This window comes from Typopeltis vanoorti, chromosome 3 (assembly GCF_054136105.1).
Source record: "Typopeltis vanoorti isolate ZY-2024b chromosome 3, IOZ_Tvanoo_1.0, whole genome shotgun sequence".
Lineage (NCBI taxonomy): Eukaryota > Metazoa > Arthropoda > Arachnida > Uropygi > Thelyphonidae > Typopeltis > Typopeltis vanoorti.
The window spans coordinates 152,112,232-152,134,331 of record NC_143551.1 but is presented as its reverse complement, the minus strand read 5'-3'; the positions used below and the strand labels follow the sequence as shown (position 1 = coordinate 152,134,331).

General features: G+C 36.9%; 1 protein-coding gene across 7 annotated transcripts in view; it reads left to right on the top strand.

Moving 5' to 3' along the window:
* Positions 1-22,100, top strand: part of LOC150108661 (DNA-binding protein SMUBP-2-like) — a 240,629-nt gene that overhangs the window by 23,364 nt on the left and 195,165 nt on the right. For all 7 annotated transcript variants that reach the window (XM_090390909.1, XM_090390907.1, XM_090390911.1 and 4 more), the window contains 2 exons: positions 7,947-8,023; positions 13,617-13,780. In XM_090390909.1, coding sequence (XP_090247035.1) covers positions 7,947-8,023; positions 13,617-13,780 — 241 coding nt within the window. The remainder of the gene's footprint in view (positions 1-7,946; positions 8,024-13,616; positions 13,781-22,100) is intronic.

Sequence of the window (22,100 nt, the reverse complement as noted above, 5' to 3'; positions counted from 1 at the left end):
TAAATCCATTCACAGCTTCTGCTCTCACCACGCTTTCAGGCAATGCATCCCACTCACCAAAAAAATTGCCCCATGCAAAGAACTTACTTCTCACACTCTATAGCATTTAGGGATGACCTGTAGTTCTACCCCTTGCCTCCCTTTATGAAAAATCTTTTCCACATTAATCTGGTAATAATCCCTCACCAACTTATAAGACTCAGTCATATTTCCTCTTCTTCTTCTATTCACAAGCTTCTGTAAGTTGCATTTACTCAATCTCTCCTCGTATCTGACATTCCATAGACTTGACACTGACTTAGTAAATCTTCTCTGGACCCTCTCCAATACATCCACATCCCCCTGAAAACCAGTTGACCAAATCTGTGCACAGTAGTCCATATGTGGCCAGATCAAAGCCTTATACAATGGACCCATAACACCTTTTTAATTCTGCATGTCACTATCCTCCTCATTATTGCCATAATCTGTTGTGATGATGTTTTTACAATTTTAACAATGTGACCCTACTCTTTATCTCAACCATGTTTATCAAATTTCAAGACCTTGTACTTTGCAACATTAAACTGAATAGCTCCATTCATTTGTGGAGCTATTCAGTTTAATTTTGCATTTACATAGTCTATTCAGTCTATGGAAAAGCACTAGTTGTCTACATCACATGAATGCAAATTTAAGGAAGCCTGGGAGATTATTATCAACCACCCCAGTCTGAATAATAATGATGGTCTAAAAATCCACAAATGGAAGGCACATATTTGACCCATGGAACCTTCCTCTCTAAGAGTAACTATAAACAGGACTATAATAGATTTAGTTTAATCCTTTATCCCAGTGAGAGCAAACAAAGTTTGCGCCTGAAAATATCTTCAGGACTAAATATAGTGTTGTACTATCTTATCCAGTAAGTAGTGCAACACCAAGGCAACTCGTGGCAAAGGTGGAGCAAGCTACCAGGCACTTGTAACCCAGTATCTCCCATAATGCAAAACACATTTCCTATGTGGATATGTATACTGTTATGCATTAAAGGGATTGGCCATCTACCCAGACTAGTTTCGACCTTTATTGAGGTCTCTTCAATTATATTAACAGTATACATATCCACATAGGAAATGTGTTTTGCATTATGGGAGATACTGGGTTAGAAGTAACAGTATACATATCCACATAGGAAATGTGTTTTGCATTATGGGAGATACTGGGTTAGAAGTGCCTGGTAGCTTGCTCCACCTTTGCCACGAGTTGCCTTGGTGTTGCACTACTTACTGGATAAGATAGTACAACACTATATTTAGTCCTGAAGATATTTTCAGGCGCAAACTTTGTTTGCTCTCACTGGGATAAAGGATTAAACTAAATCTATTATAGTCTAACCTAGTGATAAATAAATTTTCAACAAATTTTCAATATAAACAGGACTATAGATAATCCGGGATCCTAAATCAAAAATAACAATTGTAATGCTAAAAATAGGACATCATTGTTACTGAAAGAAAACTATCAATAAGAAAGAATGTTTATTCATGTTATCAAAAATAGAATTTAGCTTGATGTAGTTTATAAATTTTTTTATTTATTTTTTTCACTAGAGGTCATGCCAGTAGAATAACATGCAATCAAATCATTGTTTCTGTAGCTTACTGTATATAATGTAACTCAGCTTGTTTCGACCTTCACCTTTCGATGTGAAGATTGAAACTTCGGGAAATTAAAAGAGTTCTTTATAACACGGTTGTAAAGTCTATAATTTCTAAAATGAATGCTGATCACCTTGCAACACTAAAAGAAAGGATAGTCTATTCAGATTCTTCTGCAAGTCTACAACATCTACCCTACTTCTCATAGTTCTTTCCAACTTTGCATAATTGGCAAACAGCTGTACATCTCCAGTTAAGAGCTGTTCCCAATGTGTTAACATGCAAGTTTAACAATAATGGTCTAAAAACAGATCCCAGTGGCACTTAACTAGTGACCGTCCTCCTTTGGGATACCACTCCTCATTGCACAACTTGCTGATACCTGTCTGACAGCCAGTGAGTTATCCCACTCGCTAGTCTATTATGTTGTTAAGTTCTGAATGAAACTAAAATTAAATTATTTCACGTTTCCTACAGACTTAACATGGGCTTGCATTTTTGAATCAATTATTGATATATCAGATATGCTAAATTGTTGTAATGTGCTGAAATATTACTAAACAGGAATTTTTCATTGAATTATGTTATAATCTAAAGTATTGTAAAGTGCTTAAATGCTTAACCCTTACTGCTCTTGTGTAAGTACTTATAAATTGCTGGGAGAATGGATAATCTGATTTAGTAAAAGTGGCCGGAATCTAAAACATGTGCAGCAAGTAGTACATGTGCACCCTTTTGGTAAGCACGCTGTCCCCCCCCCACACACACACTCATACGCTCCGCAGATCACGCTAGAATTCCGTGTGTGGTGCTGAGTTATGGGTGACGTAGAGGTGAACGTGTGGCGCGCAATTTAAAAAGTCGTGTAGCGCCTAGAAATGCTCTCTTTTCACTCGGGATCTCATGCCTTCCTGCAGTTATACTGTTGTGTGTGGAACCTCCTCATGGCAACTTTTAGTTCCCCGTTTTCGACATGGATTCAAGACGATGACTGAGGAACTATGCCGTGAAATTCCCGAAAGTTTACCGGTCGGCAATCAGCTCAGCAGAAGATAGTCGCCGATGCTTACGGAAATATCATTGCGATGTTAAGCCAGTTCACCAGAGAACAACGTCGACCTAATTTAGGCGGCAGAGATAAGTACAGCTCGAAATCTTGAAGAATGCCTCAGAAAAAAAGCAGAATGAACTTGGAGTTGAAAGTGATTGTCCAGACGAGATATGTGATGTGGCCAAACGATTTCCCAGCAGTTGGTAACGTACAGTCTATGTTGTTTTTTATGTAAATGTGTAATAAGAAGAATGTCTGTAACTTTAGGAAGGACTCTAGAGATTGTTTCTTTTAATGATAGAGTAATTATGAGAATAATTACTCTATCATTATATTCGCCAAGTAATTATTTATGTTCGCCAAGATGGTCGCTGACCTTCGATAGAAGATAGCACAATAAGAAGAAGAATTATGAGAACTTTGTGAATGAATTGGCGCGAGAGCACATGGAGCCTGGAGATTGTTTCTTTTAATGATAAAGAAATCTTGAGAATTTTGTAAATGAAATAATGTGAGAGCACATGGAGTTATCTTAGTAATTCAATTAACAAATGTCCTTAGTATTGGTAGAATTTGTTAACTATGTATGAAGTTCTTTGTTGTACATACTATGATAGAGAATTGAATAATTAATACTTATTCCTTAGAAATAACAGATTACTTAATTCTGTGTAGAACCATAATGTGTAAGATGTTTCAATTGAATTAAATGCTTTGCTTTTTAAGTTTAACTGATGACTTGCTTGATTTTCTTCTCTATTGCACTTTCTCATAAAATACAGACCATAGTGGGAGATTAATTTATAGAGAGGCTACGACTGCAATAATTTATAGTGAAGTAAGATTGCATGCTAAACTCAGTTCTGGTTCCTTGATTCTGCACTCTTTGATAATCTAGGATTCAGGGTGGCACAGCAGAAAAAATAAATTTTCCCTGAATCTGAAAAAGGAATTAGAACCAGTGCTGAGACAAAGGAATTGGTATTGGCCATTATGGGGGGGGGTGGGGGGGGGGGGGGGTGGGGGGGGGGGGGGGTGGGGGGGGGGGGGGGTGGGGGGGGGGGGGGGTGGGGGGGGGGGGGGGTGGGGGGGGGGGGGGGTGGGGGGGGGGGGGGGTGGGGGGGGGGGGGGGTGGGGGGGGGGGGGGGTGGGGGGGGGGGGGGGTGGGGGGGGGGGGGGGTGGGGGGGGGGGGGGGTGGGGGGGGGGGGGGGTGGGGGGGGGGGGGGGTGGGGGGGGGGGGGGGTGGGGGGGGGGGGGGGTGGGGGGGGGGGGGGGTGGGGGGGGGGGGGGGTGGGGGGGGGGGGGGGTGGGGGGGGGGGGGGGTGGGGGGGGGGGGGGGTGGGGGGGGGGGGGGGTGGGGGGGGGGGGGGGTGGGGGGGGGGGGGGGTGGGGGGGGGGGGGGGTGGGGGGGGGGGGGGGTGGGGGGGGGGGGGGGTGGGGGGGGGGGGGGGTGGGGGGGGGGGGGGGTGGGGGGGGGGGGGGGTGGGGGGGGGGATTTAAAAAGCCACAAAAGAATATGGATCATATATATATTTGTAATGCTTAGAAAAATACTGAAATTCATGCAAGAAAATGTTGAGAAAATGCAGTGACATACTGAACTCTAAGTCAGCATGTTTGATACTTTCAAACTTTTAAACTTTAGGCACTCTCCATACCAAAGAAAACATTTTTTTAACAATTCAGATTAAAGTCGAACACTGTAGATAAGAACCATTTGACTAAAGTCGAGTGTTGCGGTGAAAGAATTGAGTTAAGGGCATGATAGCTAGGGAAAAAGACTCTGTGGTGCCCCTTCCCTTGGTTGTCTAAGCATGTGCTTATTTTGCTTAATGGTGTCGTCCTTAATCACCCTTTGCTTCATCTTTACCTTATTCCAAAGATTTTCAGTTTGCTTCATCTTTACCTTATTCCAAAGATTTTCAGTTTTTCTGTAATGAAACTGAACCATTTATCAGAAGTAGAGCTGGCCAGTGGTGCTTGTTACTTAATTCTATAGTCTGATCATTGCTTAATTAATTTCATGACATAGCTATTATTTGTGATGTAATGGGGTTGTAGTTTATTAATATTAATAAATAAATTATTAATATTAATAAATGCAAGGTGAGGTATAGAGATATAAGACTGTGTACTGTATTAATGGAGCTGTACTTCAGGAAGAAGTAGATAAGCTTCAGGATCTTGGGGTGATGTCAGACAGTTAGCTAAAGTACCAAGGGCACATTGCAAGCCTTGCAAAGCCTGCACATCATATTGTTGTTATGATAAAAAGTACACTGACATGTATGGATAAGGAGGTGGCAGCAGTGGTGCCTCCATATAAGATATTGTCCCATCCCACATGGACTATTTTGCCCAAATTTGGTCATCTAGTTTTCATTGTGATGTAGAAACACTGGAGAGGATCCAAAGACAAATGACCGAAGTGATATTGAGACTCTGGAGTGTTGGTTATGCAGAGCATTTGAGAAAAGAATTGGATTACAGAGTTTGGTGGATAGCAGGAAGAGAAGAGATATGATAGAGATCTTCAAGTTAGTTAAAGGATTCTACCAGATTGATACAGAAGGAATTATAAAAAGAGTGGACATTAAGATGGGAAGAACGAGAATCATTAATGGAAGTTGTATAATGATGTGGTGAAGGAGGGTGTTAGGAGTAGATGGAGAGTTATTGGTGAGTGGAATGCATTGCTGGAGTGTGTTGTGATTGCATGGAGTGTAAATAACATCAAATCCCTCCCATGATGAGCCTGTTGACTCCATCGAGGTTACTGAAATAATAATAATAATTTTAAAAGATGCTGTGTGATACTTTTTTAAAAGTAAATCCATCTGTTTTAATTTTGCTACTAGCTTGTCATGTGGCAGTCTATCAAAGGCCTTTGAAACATCCAAGTATACCATTGTATGTGCAGTTCTGTTACGAGTGAATTTGTCAGCTTATTGTAATAAATAAGCAGATTGCTAAAAAATGACCTCCCCATAACAAACCCATGCTGACCATAATTCTCTAGACACCAAATAGAACTTTTTCCAAGCTTCTTCAGACTTCCATTAAGCAGAATGCTGGTCTGCCCACCTAAAAACAGTCACAAACATCCATGCTTGTGATGAGATTTACACTGCAGCCTGTCATTTGAGGAGCGGATATATTATCAACTCCACTTGTAGAATTCTCATACCTGATGTAATATTTGTAATGTTAAAATAATGTGGTACTGTATATTACTCAGATCGCAGCTTTTGCTATATCAAACACCACTATAACGAACAAAAGTTCTAACCAGAGCTCTGTAGGCACAGAACTGTTCTGTAGTAAACCTTTCCTGTGATCTCTACAAGTTTGTTGTAAAGAAAGCTAATTGTAAATTAGGTGATCACAAATAGAAGATGAGACAAATCCTCTTTTCTGTAATTTATATAACATTGTGGTATGATGTCAGTAGAGATAACATGATAGGTATGTTAAGGCCTAAGTGCTGGGAAAACTTACATTAAAAATTTAATGAAGTGAAACAGTGCTGTTTTCCTAGTGTTCCATTAGATCACTCCATTAAATTTTTATCATGAAGAAGATAGATTAAGTGATTTCCTTAGGGTGATACTAACAAACAGCACACATTCTTAGAGACTGACAAAAATTACTACACATTTTATCTCCTAAGGTGACATTGTCTCAAGTACCTAGTTTTTTGTATGTCTGTCATTGTGAATAAGATGTGTGTGTATCTATGTTACATGTCTTCTTCTTTTTCTTCTTAAGTATTCTGCAAATGAGCAGGTTCTTCTCTTAGTAGCAAAAACTTTCCTTCCACTCTCTTCTGTTCTGAGCCTTCTCTTTCAAGGTTGTGTACCTGTCTCCATTCAGCATGTCATGTAGTATTGTTTTCCTTACTCTTCCTTTGGGTGTTTTTTCATCTGTTTTTCCTTCAATGGCATCTCTGATGATTCCATTTCTTCTCAGAATATGTCCGATCCAGTTTCCCTTTCTTCTTTTTATCCTCTTTAACAGACTTATTTTCTTCTTCTACTCTTTTTAAGACCTCTTCATTAGTTATTTTATCTTTTGGAAAAGAATGGAAAAAATCCATTTGATTTTTTCCATTCTTCTCCAAATCCACATCTCAAAGCTTTCCAAAATCTTAATTTCTTCTTTCCTCAATATTCAAGTTTCAGCTGCATAAAGGGCAACACTCCACATGTAACATTTTATTAGTCTTTTCTTTAGGTTTCTGTCCATTTTACTTCTGAATAAATTCCATTTTCTATTAAAGGCATCTCTTCCCATTGCTATTCTTGCTTTTATATCACTTTTACATCTTCCATCACTGCTAACCACACTTCTTAGATATTTAAATGTCTTTACTTGATTCAATTTATTCCCCATTTATTCTGATATCCATATTTGCCTCTTTCCATGCTACTTTCATTATCTTTGTTTTTCTTACTTTAATTTTCATTCCATAATTGATAGAGGATTCCGGTAATCGGTTCAACAGATGTTGTAGTCCTGTTTCAGTATTTGATAATAATGCCTTGTCATCTGCATATCATATTGCAGATCTCCTGAATTCTCCAGTGCTTCTTTTAACGTTACTTCGGAATACATGTTAAACAAAATTGGTGACAGAGAACAGCCTTGTCTTACTCCTCGTCCAATGATACCTGGTTCTGTTGTACCATATATGTCTCTCACCATGGCAGTTTGTCCCATATATAGTGAAATAATTAGCCTTCTGTCTTTCCAATCTATACCGATCTTTTCCATTACTTCCACCATCTTATCCCATTTTACAAAGTCAAAAGCGTCTTCAAAAAATGTATAACAGATATTAACTTCTTTATTCATTTCCAGACTTTTTTCACTTATTATTCTTAACAGTCCAATCACATGCTACATATACAAATGTTATATGTGCAAAGATTAAAAATGTGAGAACTTAATTTATAGTGAAATAATTAGCCTTCTGTCTTTCCAATCTATACTGATCTTTTCCATTACTTCCACCATCTTATCCCATTTTACAAAGTCAAAAGCTTCTTCAAAAAATGTATAACAGATATTAACGTCTTTATTCACTTCCAGACTTTTTTTACTTATTATTCTTAACAGTCCAATCACATGCTACATGTACAAATGTTATATGTGCAAAGATTAAAAATGTGAGAACTTAATTTAGAATAAAAAAATTATTATTCATGTGCCATGTTTTTTGTTTCAAAAAAAATTTTTTTTTTCTTTTTCTTAGATGGCATTAGAATCTTTTGTAACAAAACACCTAGAACTGTTGAATATTGAAAAGACTGCAGAAGTAGAAGAAAACAGGTTAGTCTGTAAGAAGTTATAATCAGGATTATGTTTATTGTTTCATTCACACTATTTTTCAACGTGCTGTTTTTGAAATTTACAAATACAGTATAATAGTTTTAGATATAGTTTTAGATATTATTCAGTAAAATTTATTATGTTGATAATTATTTTATATTTATAATTTAAAATTATTAGAAATTTCAGTCTTTTTATATTAAATTGAAATTATTATACTGTATTAAAATTACACACTATTTAAAAATAACAGTTACATCATAGATACCTTTTATAATTTGATGCTGAAGATTATTATTATTATTATATGGGTATCTGTGGAGTCAAAAGACTCATCACAGGAGACCCACACTAAACATTGTTCACACAATACCTATCATACCTATCCTTAAATGTATTCATCATTGGGGCACTTGCAACTACCTCTGGCAATCCATTCCACTCATTCACTACTCTCCAAGCAAAGTACCTAGTTCTCACACCCCCTTACTAACCATATTTTTACACCACTTCCTGGGAGTCACCTCTTGTTCTTTCCTACTCCTCATGCATTGAAAGATTTCTTTTGTGTCAATCTTATAGAATCCCTTTAGTAACTTATAAGTTTCTATGTTCCCCTCTTGTCCACCTGTCAACTTAGCAACAACCCACACACCTTTAATCTATCCTCAAAGGGAGAATTCCACAGACCTTGTTACCAGCTTGATCACTTGTCTCTGAATCCTCTCCACCATCCTCTGATCTCCAAGAAACCCAGATTACCAGATCTGTGTGCACAGTAGTTAAGATGTGGCCAAATCATAGCCTTAGAGGCTATGCCTCTCATAGCCCAAAGAGGGATAATAACCTCCTTATCTTTACTTGTTAATGTGTTCTTCAACTTTCAAGTAATCCTTTTGAGCTATTTTTCCAACTTTTGCAATATGTTTGCTGAACTTCAGACTCTGTCCACTGTTACCCCCAGATCTCTCTTGTCATTTTCCTGTAATCCATCAATATTATACAAAGTATGTAATCTTTTCATCCCAAAGTGCATTACCTTACATATTGCAACTTTAAATTGACAACCATTTTCCCACACTGTCAATTTATTTAAATCATCCTGCAGGATATCCACATCACCTTTATCAACTATTGCCCTCCCCAGTTTTGTATCATCGGCAAACAACTGAATATCTCTCCCCTCCCCCTAGAATATGACTTAATACAACAAATTAAGTATTAAAACACAGTTTATTAAGCATAAATTTATTGTTCAGGTGTATAAAAATAAGTGAAAAGGTATATGATAATTTTTTACAAAAAAGGTCGAAATTTTTATTAAGTTTTGAACCAACACATTGTGTTGACTTCTTTCCCTACTATTTGTTTCTGTTGCTGACTAATGTGTCTGAAATAGCTACAGACACATTTTGCTCGATCAAAGCATGTTAGCAATAGACTTACAGTTTTAATAAATAATAACAAAGCAATTATCTTTGTTATCAACGAAACCCTGGTTTTGCTTAAAATCTGATTCACTTTTGAAAATCCTTGTTCATATTCACTTCTTAGAATTGGTATTGTGCTCAGAATATTCACGAAATGTCTTTTTGAAACAGGTTTTTGAAATCTGTTTTTTCAGTTAGGTATTTCCAAAAACTGTGAATTGCAGCGCTTTCATTTAATTGAGGCCTAATTGACAAATTTTTAACTTTGATCTCACTAGATGTCGCATGAGTGTTAATATCTTTAGGCCACTCTTTCCTGTCAAAGTACTTGGGCCAATACAGCTAAATCATCATTTTTACTATCAAGCAGTTATTCTTTTCATTAATTATGTCAAGGTTCTATAAAAAGCTTTTGGATTGATTGGAGAATAATTTCTATAATGTCCTATGAAGTAAAATCTACTTAAAACCATAGAATTTTGGGAGCTTTGGCAACATCATTGTAATATTGTCCTGGAAATGTTCATGAAAAAGTTGCATAATATCTTCTATTTTTAATTGCAGATCTCTATTGCATTCCTGCAAATCATCTGAAGTCTGATATAAAGTTTGTAATTGTAATTTTTTTCTATAGCCCTTCATATATGTTTCTTTCTTTTTTTCTGTTCTTGATTTGGATCACTCTTTGTTTATTGAAAATGATTAAGTAATGCCTCATAGATATTTCAAAGAGACAAAAAACAGACCATAAAATTAATGCTAACTATCATGTGCTTAATTCTTCATTCACAAAATGCAATGCTTAAAATCTGATAGTTCATATGTAATTTGTGTGATTTATAGTTGTTTTCTCTAGATACTTCAGAAACCAACCCATATAAATTGGGCCTGGGTGTGCATGTGTGTGAGCATGTGCGCGCGCGCACACACACACACACACACACACACACGCACACACACACACACACACACACACACACACACACACACACACACACACACACACACACACACACGCACACACACACACACAGGGTTTTATTATCATTGTGATATGCTCACAAGACATCATAGGTGAAGAAAAATATAAAAATATTATCTCAGTCTGCATCATCCACTCAGATGCCTAAGCAAGATCTTGCTACAGTGAAGAACAAGAATAGATTATATTTATCATTTAGTTGACAGACAGATATACCCAAAACAGTGACATATCTAAGCACGGCAAATGAGACAATAATGATAATTGCTGTTTAAATGGAAAAAAGTTGCTATAATCCTGTAAAAAAAAACCATCATCATCATCAAATTCCTGCCATATACCCTCAAGGGGTGTACAGGATATGATAGTACTACATGAAAAAAATTACATCATTATTAATTTCCTATCTACAATTTTCCTCCAAATCAGTCTGTTACTTGTCAACACTCCAATATTATCAGATCTTATATTTCTATCGTCTAAAGCACTTTGTACCGTATCAATCCACCTATATCTTGGTCTTCCTCTCGGTCGTTTTCCTGCCAACCTGGCAGAGAACACTTGTTTTGCTAATCTTTCCTTGCCCATTCTGTTTAAGTGACCATACCACCTGAGATTAACTCTGCTAACGCATTTCTGGATGCTGACAAAGTCAAGTTGTTTCCTAATATCCTCGTTTTTAATATGATACTGCCATTGATGCCATCTGTTCACGCCTATAATCTTTCTCAGGACTCTCATATCTGAAGTCTCTAGTCTTTGGTCAAGTGTTTTACTTCTGACCCAGCTCTCAGATCCATAAGTTAAAACTGGTTTGAACACTGTCTTGTATACAGCTAATTTAGTGTTCTGACTAATTTCTCTCTTATTCCATATGAATTTATTCAATTGACTTCCCACCATACCAGCTTTGTTGATTCTGTTGTCTATTTCTATATTTAATTTACCATCTTCAGTAAAAATCGTGCCTAAATAGCTGAAATGTTTTACTTGTTCCACAGGTTCTCCATTCACAAAACAGTTGACATTTTCAATGATTCTGCCTATTTTCATTGCCTTTGTCTTTTTATTGCTGACCTTCATACCATATCTATTACAACAGCTATTCAATTTAGTCAGAGAATCTTGCAGACTTGTAGCGGATTTATTTAGAAGTATAACATCATCCGCATAGAGCAAAGAGCTGACATTAACATCTCCAATTTTGATATCATGTTTAATACCACTTTCCTTCATAATGTGATCCATATAGATAATGAATAACAGAGGGGATAATGTACATCCTTGTCTCACACCAGATTTAACATTAAACCATCTTCCTGTACTTCCTTCAATTCTAACTGCTGACTTACAACTCAAATAAAGACTAAGTATTGCTTGATATAATGTCCCATTGACACCATATAACTGCAGCGTATTGAATAGCTTCTCTCTTGGCACCTTGTCATATGCCTTTTCCAGATCGACAAAACTTAAATACTGATCTTTGTTATATTCCCATGCTTTCTCGACTATTTGTCGTAAAGTGAAGATCTGATCCTGACAGCCCTATTTGGCCTGAATCCAGCTTGTTCTTCACCAAGCTTTTCTTCCACAATTCTTTTCAACCGTTTCTCAAGTATACTTGCATAGATCTTGCCAGGAATACTCAGTAGGGAAATACCTCTGTAATTCTCACATGCAGTTTTATTTCCCTTTTTATATATGGATACTATGAGAGCTCTACTCCAATCATCAGGAATTCGTCCCTCTATCCAGGCTTTCTGAACTATGCAGTGCAGCCACTGTAAGACTCTTATACCACCATACTTCAGCATTTCTGGTCGAATATCATCTACTCCTGCTGCCTTTCCACATTTCAAGCCTTTGATAGCTTTTTCTACTTCAAGTATGGATATGTATTCATGACTGCATGCCTGGTCAGTGTTTTTTACCACTGTGCTGTCATCACTGCTTGTTTCTTTTAGCAGTTTTTCAAAGTAATTACTCCATACTTCAAGGATATCTTTTTCTCATGTTTTCATGTCACCTTTATCATCTCTAACTCCTTTTACAGCACTCTTTCCTCCATTCTTAAGCTTCTTCAACAACCTCCAGAATATTTTGCCACCTTCTTGATATTTATTTTCTATATTCTTGTCAAAGTCCTCCCATGACTTTTGTTTAGCTAGTTTTACACAGTGTTTAGCATTCTTGCATTTGTCTCTATATTCTCTAAGAGCACAAGCTGACTTATTTGACAGGAACTTTTGGTATGCTTTCTTCTTTTCCTTCACTGCCTCTTTAACCTCCTGTGTCCACCAGGGAGAAAAAAAAAACCAATGATAAAAATGTTTACCTTCTGATCTGAAAATGACTGCCTGTTTATTTTCACCTCTAAAAGAGAGAGAGAGAGTGTGTATGTGTGTGTGTGTGGGGGGGGATATATTTATAAATATCTTGCTCCTTTAAGAAGCATTATTTTTTGACAGGCAACCTTTTATGCTTTCACAACCACAAGAGTTACAGCCTTTTCTGAAAGAAGACAGATCATGTTTTGTTCTGTGCACTAAATACCAACCATAGGATGATATTGGAAAAACCAAGAACATTTGCTATGACTTTTTGGATCTCAAGAGTTGTTCACAAACCTTGGATGATCTTCCTGAACTAACTGTAGGATGAGAGGATATGGAAAAAACCAAGAGCATTCATCAACTGTCTAGATCTCAAGAAATGTTCACAAAGATGCAGGATACTCTAAGCAGATACAGTTATATGCTTTTCACCTAGGTTTTGGTTGACTCTCACACCCAACTAATCCAAACAGCCTTGTTGTCTTTTCTTATATGAGAAACTTTGGCATCTTCTAAATGAGGCTCACTAACACTTAGCATAACAGTACCGTTTAGCATTCTCTCTCTAATCAGTACTGTTTAGCATTCTCTTTATGTCACTATTAATTACACACCATGCAGATTGAAACTTGGCAAGTAGGAGAGTTTGCTTTCATGTAACTGATTATGTCTAAATTTGCTACACTGACTTTAGGAATAATATCCATTTTTTTTTTTCCTGGATGATATACGCTCTAGATAATGTACAAATTTCAGCATACAAAAAAAAATATTTTGAATTGACAAATTGACCTGCTTATTATACTGATATAATTTATTTTTATCATTTTATTTTTATGATAAAGGTGCCTTCAAGAAGGTTATTCCGATCTTGAATTACAAAGAAAAGGGACTTGTCTTCAAAAATTAAAATTAAATTCTTGCCACACTGGTCTTTATGGCCAAAGTCTTTGTGAGTTTATGCCATATTGGCCTGGAAAGGAGCTTCCATCACACAGTATCACCCCAGGTAGGTATATTATAATTATACTTAGGCGATAGGTGATTTTCTTCACCCAATATGATGCTATGATGCTACTACTTTTTATTTGTTTAACAAATTCTTGAAGTGACCAAAATAATGTTTCCAGATCAGTCTGAACTCTTTTTCCTGTTTATCTAGCAATGTAATACATATCATATTTGGATCCTGCAAGTTCTATTGTACTCCACTCTCTGTCATAATTTAAAAAAAAAAATGTCCTGTAAACTTGCTGTTAGAAGAGTAGATCATAGTACTGTTTTATGGGACATTAGTTAGCAAACAAATAACCATGCTGCCTCTGCTTTGCAGAATACAAACTAAAGATTATCTAAATGGTAGTATCTATATAATAATAATTGTAGTAGTAATAACAGAGCTTTGTTGATCTTGAAAAAAAATATGATAAAATAAAGTTATGCACAAATTTCATTTAGATGGCATATAATTTTAATGGAGGTAGATAATTGTTATCACAGCATGAAACAGTTATTACTTTTTTGGGTTGCATATACACTTTGTAATGCATTAGATTATTGAAATTAATTTCAGTTACAAAAATAAAAGTTTGTTTGATCAGCATAATTAATATATCATCATCATCATTTTCTGATAATTATCCTTAAGTGATGTACTGTGAGATCTACACAATTAAGTTTACTTTACTGTCACCATAGGATGACTAGTTTATTATAGAGAAGAATTGCTATGGTGAATTTTCTTAGATTAGCATTGTGCCTATAGTACTTCAATCAGGACTTTTTTTTTGTTAGTTTGTTATAGCGAGTTTGTTATAATGTTGTTTACTACAGTGAGAGTTGGCTGTGTAATAGATAAGTAGATTTACTGAACAAGATCACCTTTTAATATATACATACTGATTACCATGGAACTGCTGTTATTAAACCTGACCTGGATCCTTGCCCTCACCAAGCTGTCCAACACTTTAACTACAACTTCAGATACACAAATTGGCCTATAATTCTGTCTTAAGTCTTTTCACCTCTTTGACGAAATCAATCCTTCTTCCACTCTTTCAGACTTGTCCCATTTCAAATCTTGTTAAATAAGTATGTCAGGACTCTTAATTCACTGGGACATTGCATTGGAACATTCACTGGAACACAGTGATATTACATTGAGTGATATTCCTTATTAATATTGAGCTTAATTAATTCCTCATAGACCTCCTGCTCACTCACCTTTTATTGTTTTTATCACTCAAGTTCTACTTGATACCACACTCAATTTGACCTTGCATGTTAGGCTCAATGGCCTTTCATGGCCAAGTACCTTGGCTTCATTGAAATCTGATTAATGCTCCAATAGGATTGTGAATCCTATCTGCATAGTGTATTATGGCTGTCAGTTGTGTGTGCTTCTGGCCAGTTTGTCTCTTGCAGGATAAAAAACTCACGTTTCCAGATAGTAAACTCTTCCACCTCCATATGCCCTGGATAAAGGTTGTTTGTATTTTATTTTTTGAATCTAGATCTTTCCAACCAAAGAATATTGTAGAAACCGAGTAAGCTGTGAAAGCTCTCAGTATGACACATATGAAGATGAAATACTTTTGGTAAATTGCTCATTAAATACTTCAACAATACTACCATTTTCATTAGTCATCCTCTAATCTTTCTTTCTTTTTTACTGGCCACCTATTGAAAGAACTCTGGGATTTTTCTTGTCCTGATTGGCCAAATGTTGCTCATTCTGTAGATGATTATTATCTTCCATCTTATACCATCTCCATAACAACTCCCTTCTTCAATCTTATTTAACTTCTTGACCTTTGGAATACATTTACACATTGCTTTTTAATGTCTGAATACATTCTTTCATTGCTTGATCAGTGGCCAAATAGTACTGATCACTTTTCCTCACAGAAGTACTCACATGGCTGGTCAAAATCCATGATTATTGCATGATCATTCTTGCTAAATGGAGCAGATTTGATAGCTCATTCACATTCGAAATAATTACTCCATACTTCAAGGATATCTTTTTCTCATGTTTTCGTGTCACCTTTATCATCTCTAACTCCTTTTACAGCATTCTTTACTCCATTCCTAAGCTTCTTCAACAGCCTCCAGAATATTTTGCCACCTTCTTGATATTTATTTTCTATATTCTTGCCAAAGTCCTCCCATGACTTTAATTATACACAGTGTTTCACTTTCTTACATTTGTCTCTGTATTCTTTAAGAGAAAAAGCTGACTTATTTGCCAGGAACTTTTGATATGCTTTATTCTTTTCCTTCACTGCCTCTTTAACTTCCTGTGTCCACCATGGAGTTCTGATTTTTCTTTCATTGCAGACTACCTCACCACATGCCTCTCTGGCTGAATCAATCAGGGTTTTCTTCAAGGCTTGCCACTGAATCTCCAAGGTTTGGTTCCTGTTCTCAAATTCTTTCATTTTTTCTTCAATAATCTTTGTGTATTTTAGTCTACAGTTCACATCTGAGAGCTGCTCAACTTTTATTCGCTTTAAAACTTTCTTGCATGTTATTCTTTTCAATATGAAATTCAATTTTATCCTGCTCCAAGACTAAATAGTGATAACTTCCAATTCAGAGTGTACAGAGAATCTAATTCTCTGTACACTCTGGTGTCCTGCACCAGGGAGAAAACATCACTATCAACAATAACATAGTCAATAAGACTTTTATTATTCCTTGCTTCTTCTCTCCATGTGAATTTGTACACATTTTGATGTTGGAACATGGTGTTAGTAATAACCAGTCCATGTCCTGAGCAGAAATCCAACAGATATTTGCCATTATTATTAGCTTTGCTCTTTTCTCCAAATTTTCCCAAAATGTTTTTGTATGTCTCACAATCATTTCCTACTCTGCTATTTAGATCCCCAACAAGGACCAACTTTTCCTTTTTCATTGTGTCAGTTGCTTTCTCTAAAGCTCCTCAAAAAATTTCTCCACTTCTACCTTAGTAGAACCTTCTGTGGGACCATAGTCACAAATATGTCTCATTGTCCAATTCCCCATTCTCATATTTACCCAACCCTACTCCAGACTGCCTTCCATTGAAGAAGATTAGCCTCGTATTTAGTGTTGAATACTATGGCTACCCCTTCTTTTCCTTCTCTTTCAGAATAGTTACATGTTTAACTGAAACGTCCTCTGACACTATAATCAAATGCAACACTCTTTACCCTGGAGTTCATTCTGTCACATGCTGCTTTAGGAAATTGTCTCACAACAGCTCGATAAATGTATTTTTATTCTTCTCGTGAGATTCTTCTGCTACCCAATCAATATTTGGATAATTAAATTCTCTCATTATGATTACTCTTTTCACGCTCATTTTGTCTATTTGGTGATGCATTTCTTCATCACTTGCAACCGATTCACCAGGTCTGAACAACACAGCAGTATGTAATTGATCTTGTTAGGCTGTACCCCATGCCAGATGACTTCAAACTCACTGCCACATTAAATACTGTTAGTAGTAGTACTACTACACTTGTAGGTCTCAACTCTAACTGGATTCAAATCATCTAATATCATTAGCAGCACACCTCCTCCTCTCCTGTCTATCCTTCCTAAAAACTGTGTACTCTTTACACTCGATACTAGTTAGTATGTCTGATTCTGATAGCCAGGTGGTGTCACTAATGCCTACAATCTGAGGTCCCAACCTATTGACTAAGGCATCAAACTCTACCCCTTTGTTTCTGATACTCTTAGTTTTCTTCAAAGCTTGCCACTGAATCTCCAAGGTTTGGTTCTGTTCTCAAACTCTTTCATTTTTTCTTCAATAATCTTTGTGTATTTTAGTCTACGGTTCACATCTGAGAGCTGCTCAACTTTTATTCTCTTTAAAACTTTCTTACATGTTATTCTTTCAATATGAAATTCAATTTTATCCTGTTCAAGACTAAATAGTGATCACTTCCTATTTCAAATCCTATGTACACTCTGGTGTCCTGCACCAGGGAGAAAACATCACTATCAACAATAACATAGTCAATGAGATAAGTTAAGGGGATAAAAATCCCTTATTGTTTTTCAGCCAGTAAGCGAAACTATGATCTGTAACGTTTCTTTGCCGACGAACTGTCAGTGTATCCAAGCGTAAGTGACCACTTGGTAGTGCCACACCACGGCAACTCATTGCAAAGGTGGAGCAAGATCCCTCACTGTTCTTGATATTTTCTCATAATGTAAAACACACAGCTCTTAAGAGATGTTGTACTGTTTTACATTATGAGGAGAGGTCACTACCCAGACCGGTTTCAACCTTTTTTTTGAGGTCTCATCAGTGAGTAGCTAGACCTAGAATATCAGAGTTTAAGTGAAGAAAACTTACATACTTTTGCTATACGAGTTGCCGTGGTGTGGCACTACCAAGTGGTCACTTACGCTTGGATACGCTGACAGTTCATCGGCAAAGAAACGTTACAGATCGTAGTTTTCGATCGTAGTTTTGTTTACTGGCTGAAAAACAATAAGGGATTTTTATCCCCTTAACTTATATCAACCTCGCCAGAAAAAAATAGCCGTTTGGCTTTTCATCATAGTCAATGAGACTTTTCTTATTCCTTGCCTTTTCTCTCCATGTGAATTTGTGCACATTTTTATGTTGGAACATGGTGTTAGTAATAACCAGTCCATGTCCTGAGCAGAAATCCAACAGATATTTGCCATTATTATTAGCTTTGCTCTTTTCTCCAAATTTTCCTAAAATATTTTTGTATGTCTCACAATCATTTCCTACTCTGCTATTTAGATCCCCAATAAGGACCAACTTTTCCTTTTTCATTGTGTCAGTATCTTTCCCTAAAGCTCCTCAAAAAATTCCTCCACTTCTACCTTAGTAGAACCTTCTGTGGGACCATAGGCACAAATAAGTCTCATTGTCCAGTTCCCCATTCTGATATTTGCCCACATCACTCAACTTGAGACTGCCTGCCATTCAAGAAGATTAGTCTTGTATTTAGTGTTGAATACTATGGCTACCCCTTCTTTTCCTTGATTGTCATTGTCTGAATATAACGTTTTGTATTTATTGCTCAGAAAGATCTCACCAGTTTTTGTCTTTTTTGTTTCAGTCACCCCCTATTATGTCAATCTGGTACTTATCTAATTCCTCAGCTAGCTCCATTTCTTTGCCATTCAGGCTTCTTATGTTGATTGTACCGATCTTTAACTCTGGTGATGTTGAGTTGGGGTGTGCTTTCAGATTTGTTCCAGTAGCTGACTTTTCGCTGTTCGCTCTGGTTACCTGGCGAAAACAACAGGGGCCTTGTTTAACTGGGTGATGCCCCAGGTGGCATGAAATTTTGCCATGTTGTACCATCATTTTTTATTTTGGTTTAACCAATAAGAATACAATTTGGGTGGCTAAATCTCAAATTGCAAACCCATCCTCATTCATTCAGTATCCAAGTAGATATCCAACAGGGTGCACCACGAGAAGGTGAGTATTGGAGATTAGGTCAGAAGCGCTGGTCGGTTCTCCACATTCCTTTAAAGGCTATGTGGAGGTCTCCTCTCAGTTATACAGCTTTGACCCTTAAGCACCCCCTACATTTAATATACACACTGGTATATACAAGTACTTTGATTCTCCCTTATTCAGTTGCAGTGGCAGCTCATGGCTTTAAATTGTGGGGGTGCTGCAACTTTCGAAATATACATACACATTGTGAGTACAGTATATACGTATTTGAATAAAATATCAAAATATGGTAAAAATTAAAAAAAAAAATAAACATGAAAAAATATTGTTTATTATCGATAAAATTATACAGTTTGGTATGATTCAAATTACTTAAAAATAAAATATATTTTTCTTGTTTTGTTTAATGAATAAATATTGTTTATTATTAATAAAATTATAGTTTAGTATAATTCAAGTATAATTACTTAAAAATAAAATCCATTCCTTTAATTGTAATTAAAGGAATGGATTTACAATTTACATTACATTACATTTAAATTAAAGGATTTACATTACAATTAAATCCTTTAATTGTAATGTCCAAATATTTAAAGAGATGGAATAAACACAATAAGCACTATGAACACTCTGCTACTGGTACAGACTGCATATAAACAACAGTGGAACTGCACGATGGACAGTGTCGCATTACGCTAATAGCTCACATCTCACTATGAATTGCATATGCTTGCGCGCATAGCAATATGACACTGTGGTAATACAGTGCTGCTAGCATCCTTCGCTCTCCTAAATGCTACAAGATGGATTTTTATTATTTTTTATACAAAATAAGAGAGTTGTATAAGATTGCTGATGATAAAATTCAATATTACAAGCAAATATAAATAAATTAATAAATATATTTATATATCGAGAAAAATTGGGGGTGCTGCAGTTCTGCAGTGCCTATGCACGAACCACCCCTGTTCAGTGGTACTGTTATTCCTTCTTTCCATTTTCTAGGAATTCCTTTTGCCAGACTTTTGTTAAATAACCAAGTCAAGGGCACTGCCAACTCTTTTGCACACTCCTGTAATATACATAGTGATATTCTATCCAGTCTTATAGCCTTGTTAACATCAAGGTTACTTAATCTTCTAAATATTTCCCATTATTAAACTATCAGTCTTCTGTCCCCCTTTCTATTGCTTTTCAACTGCTCTTAACCTACTTCCCCACATGAAATACATTAATGAAATACTCTTCAAACATTTCCATTATATCTTCTGTAGATGTGACTTGTGGTCCATCTCTAGCAACTAAAGTCAGTCTTCCATATTCTTCCTTTGGAAGTTTTATTTTTTTTCTTCCACTTGGTTAGACTATAAATTATATATTTAGTTTAATCCTTTATCAAAGTGTAAGCAAACAAAGTTTGCTCCTGAAGTATCTTCAGGACTAGGGCAACTCATGGCAAAGGTGGACTAAGTTCTGATCACTTTCCTTAGTATCCCATAATGCAAAACACACCTCCTTGCAGACATGTATAATGCTATGCATTATGGGAAGGTCACTACCCAGACCGATTTTGACCTTTATTGAATGTCCAAGTACAGGTCAAACTCCAACAAAAACTCAGCATTGTTCCCCTCAGTAACAGGCTCACCCTGCCACTGAGAAGAACTCTCAGAACCGGTTGGCTCTACACCGTGGCAGGCTCATCCCACCACCGAGCAGAGCCCCTCATTTGCTGATATCTCATCCGAGGGGTAACAGCAACAGCCGTGCCTCAGTTAACTTCACAGGCTTGTAAATGAATGGTAATAGCATTGCTTTTCATTACCCCCCCCCACACACCCAGGACCTGAGTGACAGCAACAGCTGAGCCTCAGTTAAAACTTCATGGGCTACAGCATTGACATTCATCACCCAAGCTTCCAACCAGTTTCGACCCTTGTTGAGGTCTCTTCAGTGGGAGCCTGACCCAGAGGTGATACCAAGGTTGAAACAATGCAGAACTCATTTCCATATGCCATTTGCCAAAAGGTGTCACACCTTATTATTAAATTACTCTGGATTAGAGAAAGATGTTGGAAGTTTTTTCCCATTTGGTTAGACTATAAATTATATATTTAGTTTAATCCTTTATCCAAGTGTAAGCAAACAAAGTTTGCGCCTGAAGTATCTTCAGGAGTAGGGCAACTTCGCCTAAGTTCTGATCACTTTTCTTAGTATCCCATAATGCAAAGCACATCTCCTTCGGGATATGTATAATGCTATGTATTAAGGGAAGGGCCTGAACTACCCAGACTGGTAGTTCAGGCTCAAACTTTGTTTGCTTACACTTGGATAAAGGATTAAACTAAATATATAATTGATAGCATAGCCAGGTGAAAAAACATTCATCAACTATCTCTAATCCAGAGAATAATAAGAATAATAATCCAGAATTAATAATAAGGTGTTGACACCTTTTGGCAACTGGTATATGCTGCTATGACTTCTGCATTACTTCCACCTTATTATCACCACCTCTGGGTCTGGCTCCCACTGATGTGCTTTTTCACAGAAGTGGTCCCGTTTCTTGAGGTATGAGAGGCTCTGCTTAGGGTAGGTTTTTGCCTGTCTCTGAGTGGGGCCTCCACTGAGATTATGGCTCTGTCTTGTGGTGGGAGTGAGCCTGCCACTGGGTAAGGCCAACACCGAGAGGTTTTTCTCGGTGATGGGATGAACCTGTCACTGAGTGGAACAATGCTGAGTTGGGCGGTCCTTTGGTCACTCGTAGGGAGTGGTCTGGGGGACCGCCTAATTTTTAGAGATGTTTTTATTTAAACAGCACCTCAATAAAGGTCGAAGCTGCTCTGGGTAGTGGCCCTTCCCATAATGCATAGCACTATACATG